We start from the raw sequence: 9,039 nt of genomic DNA, 5'->3' as shown, positions 1-9,039 counted from the left end.
CTCTGTCTCAAAAAAATAAAAATAAATAAAAAAATAAAAATACAAAAAAAAATTTAGCCAGTGTGGTGGTGGGTGGCTATGATCCCAGCTGCTCGGGAGGCTGAGACAGGAGAATCATTTGAACCTGGGAGGTAGAGATTGCAGTGAGCTGAGATGGTGCCAATGCTCTCCAGCCTGGACGATAGAGTGAGATTCAGTCTCAAAGAAAAGAAAGAGATTAATGTTGGCTTGATGGAATTAGGAGATGCTTCTTGGCATAAGAGGAACTTTTGCATTGGACCCTGAAGGATGGATAGGATAGGTAAGCAGAGTCAGTGGCATCAGGCAGTAGACCAGCTCCACACAAAAGGGAGGGCACATGAAGGGATTTATAGGGAAGAGGCAGACATGATAAAGTGATAGTGTCAAAGTGGAAATACAGGTAGGTCAGGGCCCAAATCCTGAAGGATCTTGAATGTTAGGATTGAGTTTTAGACTTGATACAACAAAAAGAATCAGCAAGATTCTCAGGAGGAGTTGTCATAATGAAAATTATATCTGGGGATAGGGGTGTGGTGGCTCACGCCTGTACTTCCAGGACGTTGGGAGGCTGAGGCAGGTGGATCACCTGAGGTCAGGAGTTCGACACCAGCCTGGCCAACATGGTGAAATCCCATCTCTACTGCAAATACAAAAATTAGCTGGGCAAGGTGGTGGGTACTTGTAATCCCAGCTACTCAGGAGGCTGAAGCAGGAGAATGGCTTGAATCTAGAAGGCAGAGGTTGTAGTGAGCGCAGATTGCACCATTGCACTCCAGCTTTGGCAACAGAGCAAGACTCCATCAGAAAGAAAAGAAAAGAAGAAGAGAACAGAAGAGAAGAAAGGGAGGGAGGGAGGAAAGGAGGAAGGAAGGAAATTCTATCTGGGGAAATGGAACAAGCAGTTCTGTGCTTCGTGGACTGGAGCACAGAGAGGCTTGGGGAGGAGGACCACATAGAAGGCTGCTAGAATCTAGATTCCAGAAACGAACAATTTGGAGCAGCTTAGTAGTAATTGTTCTGGAAGGGAAGGATAATTAAAGAAGTATTTTTAAAAGGAATTAAGGAAACACCATGAATGTAAAAGCATATCAAAAAATGATCCCTCTCCCTAGTGTTTTGTGTATAGAATAGGCAAACCATTTTAAAAGAATGGTGCTGAATGCAAACCTGGCGCCACCAGGGAGAGTGTCTACTTGTTTGGAAATTTGTTACTGCTTTCCTCAAACAGAAGCAGACTTGTTTGTGTGAAAACAGAGCAGGTTCACCTAAACGGAGCTTGAAACCAGAATCTCCTTAGAGACACTGAAACATAATAAACCTGAACGGCCCTACTTGGCAACGCGGACACGAAAACAGCATGTACAAACAACATAAAAAATAAAACACAAATAAAAGAACAAATGTAAAGGAAAGAATGAGAAACTGAGTGAGAGGGAGAAGCCAGTAAATGATGTGTCTTACAATCAATGACGCTTGCAAAGAGGGGAGTGAAGACAGAAATAATACGGAGTCAGAAACGAGAAAATACAGACATAAGGTAATGAACTACCTCTTCTGGAAAGAACTCTTACATGTAAGATCGTTTGTATAATGTAAACCAATTTTTCTGATAAAAAAATGATGAGTCTTCCCGGGGAATCGGGGGGAGGGATGCTGTGGAGTGAAGGATAAGAGGCTCATATCATTTCCTTCCAGGTTATGTATGCTTCATTTCTAGTTAATAAGATGCTTCGCACCTTGTGGTTTCACTTTGTCTTAAGAAACTGTGGCCACTTATCCCTACCTATTTTAAGCAGCCAATAAGAAGTGACACAACAAATCATGCAATGTACAAGACATACCAGTAGAGGGCAGTGGTTGCATTCCCACCATCTGCTCATCAACTGCCTTTGATTCCAATTCACAGTCGATTTGGCAAGTGTAAGATTTTAGACGCTTGGCTATTTTTAAATCTCCATTTCAGCAAAGGGGAGTATGGTCATGCTGAATAAAAGTCGAGAATTTAAGAGTGGTCTCTCAGAGAAAGTCTGGAGTAGTGAAATACCCTGGGCTAAGAGTTAGGAGACCTGGCTTCTGTCTGAGCTGAGCAGATAGTCTATCTACCTCACTCTGTGACTGGGGCAAGTCACGTGTCCCAACCACGACTGCTTCAGCAATGCAGCCAACGCCCTGATGCTTCAGATGGGAAGTCCTGGCTTCTGAGTTAGTCACAGATTTTCATAATGGGAAGGAACTTTAGACACCATCTGGTCCAAACTATCCTTGTTTAACAAATAATAATGACATGAATAATTATAACAGTTAGCACATACAGCATTTACTATGTGCCAGCCCCACATAACTTGTGTCTATCCTAAATATATATGGTTTCTCACTTAATCCTTAAAACAACCCCAGGAGAAAGGTACTACTACTATCTCTGTTTCACAGATGAGGAAACTGAACCACAGTGAGGTCAAATGACTTCTTCAAGGTGTCACAGTTGACAAGTGGCAGAGCTATGATTCAGACACAGACCTCTAAATTCTAGGAGTAGAGAAACTACAGCTCGCAAATGTTACTTACATGACTTACACTGGATTGTACTACTTACATCAATGCTAGGACCACAACCCATATGAGCAGATTTCTTGTCTCATGCTTTGCCCAAGACATCAGTCGTCTCTCCTGTGCAAAGCTTTACATATCAATTATAGGAACAAACATAATTTGCACTTAAAAAAAAAAAAAAACCTAGGTTGTTTATCTGGAACGTATAATTCAGATACTAATTGTACACCAAGGGCAGAATTTCCTAGCCAAGGATGAAAACGTATTTTCCACTAAAAATAATGGGTTGTGCATACCACTCTTGAAAGAAAGAATTGGACTTAGGATGTGTTGGTTTATAATTTATTTTCCTATTATACAACTAGTTTCATATAAAATTCAGTGACAAAGTGTAGCCTAAAATGAAGTCAAGAGTCTTAGTTAAAGAGATAGCAGGTCCTACGCCCCAAAAGAAACATCTGAGGAATTTAAGTAGCTTTGGAGAAGCAGCAGCAAGACTTGGGCCACTTTCATGAAACTCTTAGCTCCCTGAAACACTTTGCAGGTATAAATGGGATAAGACAATTAGAGCCCAATTGTATCCTTTCCAGATAAATGCTAGTTTAGTTTTGGGTTTGGGACTTCTCCTACTGATGATCTCATTTCATTTATTCTGGAAAATGCCACAACACCTGTGACAAATCCGTAATTTAAAAGCATACAGAGCAAGCGTGAGGATGCAAGGCTCCCAGATTGCACTGCAAAGTGAGCCCATGCAAGAGGAAGCTGACTTGTCTGGGAGCCTCAGGGAATCAGCTCAGCCATTTTGGGTCCCACTTCGGCATCGGTGCATTTTTTTAGTCAAAGTGCCGTGTTCAAGGGCAATGCTTTGCCGAAGGTCTGTGGATTTATTTCAGGATTGCACATTTGACAAGCAAACAGGACAGAGTCACTAGTATTTATGGTAAGGTGGAAGCAAACATGAAGTGAGTCAGGTCATTTTTCATGGTATCATGTCAGCTTTCAATCAAATCCTTATTCATTTCTGAAAATTTCACTTTCATTACAGTTCTGCTTAAGGCTCAGGCAACCAAGATTTCATGACGAAAATGGAAGGTTTTTGTTCTAGTTCAAGAAAGAAAAAAGAAACAACCTACCTCTGCTCAGCTTGGCTTCTAGTTCAAAGGTTTCTCTGTTAATCAAAAGAGCTGCAATACACCTTTTAATGCTGTTCAGTGGTTACAGGCCAGGCTTAAAATGTCCCTGCTCTTGAGGATTTAAATTTAGACCCATAAAGAGATGCTTGTGTAAAAACCATAAAGAACATTCAATTTGTTCTATTTGGAGAAAGATTTTACTGGAAATATAAATTTTCACTTAAAAAATGTTTTATGGGATACAGAGGTAGAGAAACCGTCTAAAGAACACAGCCATTATTTCTGTGAACTGAGGATTTCTGTGCTCAGTCTGAACCTGCTGGTTCTTTTCCGTCTGAAGTCTTCATCCTCTCCTCGTATTAACTTAGTCTTCTCTACAGCAACTAATTGATATATCCCAAAGGATTATAACTTTGTGTGAGGAACCACCAGGAGGAGCAGATCAAATTCAAAAACTACAAAGGTTCTTATCAAAGTTTTTCTAATAACAGTGCTGTACTTAAAAATCGATTAAATATAGCAGAGGATGTTAACACAATTTCCTTGAAATGGAAAGTTGCCCGCTGTCTGTTTTATCAACATTCTAGGTCACACCCCCCAAGAAGCAGTCACGTCCCAGCAATAAGGAAAAGACAGCTTTTTTTTTTTTTTTTTTTTTTTTTTTTTTGCAGGGTGAGCCTTAAACATCAATTTTGCCACCAATATCCAACATCAGGGCATTTTGATAAATAAAGAAGCTAATTTCTGTTGAACATTTATAGTATATATCAGAGTTGCAAAACTTAGATGCCTATGGGAGCTGTGCAGATGATATAATCGCAGGGGTGGGATGGACCATTGAAAGCTGTAAGCCTCTGGCCTGGCTGCTGCCAGCTGGCTGGTGACCTTCATAAATGTTGACCCAGTGTAAATAGATCATTTTTCCCCTCCCACAAGAAGCTAAAAAAGCTGAACTTTTGGGTGTAATTATCCAAATTTAAATATTAGCAACTTATTCAGAAGTTTTTAAACTCTGCACTGGTCAAAAAAATAAATAAATATGCCTATGGGCCAAGTTCGGTTTGTGGACTGCCATTTTTTTTGGTTCACCTTAGATATAAAGCAGTCCCTGGGATATAACTAAAGTAAACCACTAATGAAGTTGATGTGGCCATTCCCTGAGCTTACAGTTTCCTGCAGAATTCAAAGATTGTGGACGTCGGTTTTGTCCCATTTCGGATGCTGAGACGTCAGTGCATGTCCTGGAAAACCGTGGGAAACAGCAGAGGGCGAAAAGCAAGGGGGCAGGGTGGAAAATGGAGGGGCCCAAATGGCAAAGGTGAGTGGTATCGTTTAAATAACAGAACTCATGAGAGGAAAGTCAGACACACCCCTTTTACTTCAAAGAGCATGAACAGAGCATCCCAGTGGAAGCATGCAAGCCATTACCTAATTCTGCCATAGACACAGTTGGGGAAGTCTCTCCATTGGTGAACGAACAGTAGGGAAAGAAGCCTGATGCTGGTGTGTAGTCACATATTGGTTCTGGTTTGATTCCATTGATATCAAGACCTGACTGGTCTGGGGAAGGCTGTATGTCCAGGTAGAAGCTGCTGACGGCAGAGTCTGCCTTGCTCCCCTCAGGGGTGTGCCCGTCCATGTAGTTGCTGAGGTCGTCGTGAAGTTCCGTCAGCCCGTTGGCCGAGATGTTGTAGGTGGGCGTGAGCGGCTCCGCCTCTCCAGGCTGCTGCTGGTGGTCGCGCTGCTGCTGCTGCATCCGGTGCTTCTGCACTTCTGCATACAAGCTGTCTCTCTGCTTTTTCGACATTCGGCCAAATTTTACAGCTGGAAGAAAAAAGCCAAGGCATACCATTTACAATGCGCTTTCCTTCCATATTCTCTCCTGCGTGCTTTGGGGTCTCCTCTGAAGTCTCAGACAATCTCAATCCAAAACTGCATGACCACAAAATAGGGACATATCCGGAGGTGAAAAGGGTTCCAACCCACAGAGGCTCGTTCCAACCCACAGAGGCTCGCTCCAGCCCCTCCAACAGCAAACACAAATCGCAGAGAAACGAATGTTTCAGAAAGAGACCAGGTACAGGTAGGAGAGGCCCAGAGAGATGCCACCTCTGTTTTCCTGCTGTCACATCCCCCCCAGACCCACTGGGCCCGACTGATGACAAAACTTAGTGGACTTGTTCACTCTCCACCCGTGCAGCTGTCTTAGGCTACCTCTTTCTCTGTCACGTTCAGACCAAGGTGCAGGGATGTAAAGACTCACAGGGTTCCTAGGGGAATAAGCTGTCAACCTCAGCATTCATTCAGTTCACCATCCTGTATGCTCCAAGAGGTACTTCCTGATAAATGGCCAACTCTGCAGTTTCATTGTGAGGTGGGAATGAACTGGATAAGCCTTTGTAATTCTTTGACTTCTATCAGAGTACTGGACCTAAGAAGCCCCCTCCTCCACTCATGGGTCATGGCAGCCCCCGTGGAACCCTGAGACCCATCTTTATTTTTATTTATTTAGAGACAGAGGTGTGAACATGGCTCACTGCAGCCTCAACTTCCTGGGTTCAAGTGATCCTCCTATCTTGGCCTCCTAAGTAGCTGGGACCACAGGTGTACACCACCACACCTGGCTAATTTTTTCATTTCTGTAGAGATGCGGTTTCACTCTGTTGCCCTGGCTGGTCTGGAACTCCACAGCTCAAGCAGTCCTCCAGCCTCATCCTCCCAAAGTGCTGGGATTACAAGCATGAGCTACCACACCTAGCCAGACCCATCTTTAAACAACACTTTCTGCTGTTCTCATTTAGTCTCAAGTAGTCACAGCATCAGGATTTGGAAAGGACAAATTATTATAAGGATCTCAAATATAATATGAGATCTTTATAATATATAATCCTTGTTGGGCAGATCTGTTTGTAATGCTTCTCTTTGGGATATGTCTCCATATTTAAAGTGGAGCAATCACTATAGTAACTTTCCAGTTCATTCAGACTATCAAATGACTTCTCGTGAAACACCAAGATAATTGAAAAAAAAAAAAAAAAAAGCAAAACTATGATTTCTTGTTCTGAATTCTTTCATTTATTTCTCAGGTAGACTCAGCCTTTGCTGGAGGGACTTAGCTATCCTAATTGATTGTGGTTAAATTTATAGCTGATGGGGTGGATGAATTCATCCATTTGACTATCATCATATTTCTAAGAGTCTAGAAGGAGGCAGGCTAGATGGACACGAAGCTGGGAACAAAGGCTTCCATGGTGGCCAGATGGTGAATTATTTTCTTGCCAAAGAGGATGCACTGACTCTGTTCACAGAAGAAACAAGAGTGCTGGAATACTGGTCACTTTCCAGTTTCCACAACTCACATAACAAACTTGAATGGGGCTGCTCAGGCAGGAACCGGGCCGGTGTGGGCTCTGAATTTCAGAACCATTATTTTATAGCCTCCAGAATTCATTCTATATCTATGACAACTTGTGCTATTTCTTATATGCAAAATTTTCAAAAGGCATACTGAAAGTACTTAATTTTTTTGTAAAAAAATTTTCTAGGACATCCAAGTGGATTAATATCCACAGGTGAAACTCTTTCTGCTGTGACTCCACAATGATGACTTAACTTTTGTCTTAATATTAACAACAGTAATAATATCCTTTAAGTGAAATAGAGGGACCAGCTCTTTAGAAAATACACACACAACTTGTGATTTAACTTACAAATTGATGAGATAGATATAACTTTATCAGTTTAGTACCATTGGAAAATGAAATCTGCAGAGCTGCATGCCACAGGAATTTCTGAGAATAGAGTGGAAGCTCTCAGATTTGTATCTTCCAGTGACAAACGCTTCACTTTTGTAGTGGTGCACAGAGTGGCCTCTTAGAATATGCAGGAACAAAAGTGAACTTGTGCCTATGTAGGTCTACAGGCGCTAAGGACATCAGATTATGGGGAAGGCAGACTGCTGGAAAGCCTGCTCTGCATTCTGAAGTATTTTTCCACAGGCTGAAATTCCATAGGAGGAGACATTTTCCTTCAAAGGGATCTCTTAGGAGAGCCAGCTGGTATATTTGGAAAAATCCTTAAAATGGACCCGCTGTGCTTTCTGCCCAGTTTCCACGTATAAGCATAACTGTCTTGAAATCTGGTGTTGATTATTCAGTGCACTTAAGACAGTTTTCCAGGAAGATCTTGAAATGTTTTGTACCCGAATGGTAGACAGCCTCTATTCCTTAAAGTAGCTTCTTTTAATGAAAAGAACGCTTGTCGTTGAGCCATGCTTTGCACTATTTTCACACATTCTGTATGTACAAATATTTGGCTTTGGCATGTGATTCAAAACAGCCAGTTAGCATAAAAGCGGATTCACTTCAAGCTCCAATACACTTAATAGTGTAAAGCAAGTAACAATTCTGGTTCGAGTTTCCTACAGGGGACAAAGCCTAGAGGAGGCATTTTTTTTTTTTTTTTTTTAAAGACGGGGTTTCATCATGTTGGTCAGGCTGGTCTTGAACTCCCAACCTCAGGTGATCCGCCTGCCTTGGCCTCCAAAGTGCTTGGATTACAGGCATGAGCCACCATGCCCGGCCAGAGGGGGCATTTTTATTAAGGCCCTCAGATGACACTTACCGTTCATCAATCAACCCACCTATAAAGGCTGCAATACCAAAAATCTGAAGGTGCTCTGACCACAAGACACTTCCCCTTCACCCCACCCCACCCATCAGCAAGCCCACCGACTCTGAGGACGAGAAGGAGGAAGCAGTTGCTGTGAGTTCCACAAAGCTGCCAGAGGAGCATGGGGGGCGGTAAGGTGGAAGAATGAGGAGGGGCAGGCGGGGCAGATGTTGGCAGATCTGAGTCCAGGTTTCAGGAGGCACTTTCACAAGCCCGCGCAACGGTACAGCTCAAGCTGTGAGAGCTCACCATCTCGAGACATCCCTACGGCAAGGCATTTCTGTAATCGACAGTGTTGGCAGCGGTTTCTACTGGTTCGATCGATCAAACAGTTCTTCTGACGAGGACAGGAGTAGGTGGCATTGCTTTGCTGACTTCTCCTGAAAAAGCCCTGTGATTCAGTTATAAAATATAAAACAGGTTAGTGTCAGTATGAGCGGAATGAAACTAAAGGCAGGATGCTGGGCATGGAGCAACATTAATATTTAAAGGAGAATTAAAGTTGTAGCAGAATCATCTAGGAGACCATTAATGAAATTAAAGTCACTTCTTTTTCCTTGAGTAAAATTGATCCCCAGAGCCTAATCCTCCATCCCTTATACATGCAAAACTTTCTCTTTTTTTTTTTTGAGATGGAGTTTCGCTCTTGTTGCCCAGGCTG

General features: G+C 42.5%; 1 protein-coding gene across 3 annotated transcripts in view; it reads right to left on the bottom strand.

Annotated features, from left to right (window-relative positions):
- RORA (RAR related orphan receptor A) overlaps positions 1-9,039 on the bottom strand; it is a 737,001-nt gene that overhangs the window by 18,627 nt on the left and 709,335 nt on the right. For all 3 annotated transcript variants that reach the window (XM_032297775.1, XM_032297774.1, XM_032297776.1), the window contains 2 exons: positions 8,628-8,769; positions 5,136-5,531 (listed from right to left, as the gene is read on the bottom strand). In XM_032297775.1, coding sequence (XP_032153666.1) covers positions 5,136-5,531; positions 8,628-8,769 — 538 coding nt within the window. The remainder of the gene's footprint in view (positions 1-5,135; positions 5,532-8,627; positions 8,770-9,039) is intronic.

This window comes from Sapajus apella, unplaced genomic scaffold, assembly GCF_009761245.1.
Source record: "Sapajus apella isolate SASKATOON/1434 unplaced genomic scaffold, GSC_monkey_1.0 scaffold37, whole genome shotgun sequence".
NCBI lineage: Eukaryota > Metazoa > Chordata > Mammalia > Primates > Cebidae > Sapajus > Sapajus apella.
This window is presented reverse-complemented; position numbering and strand designations above follow the sequence as displayed.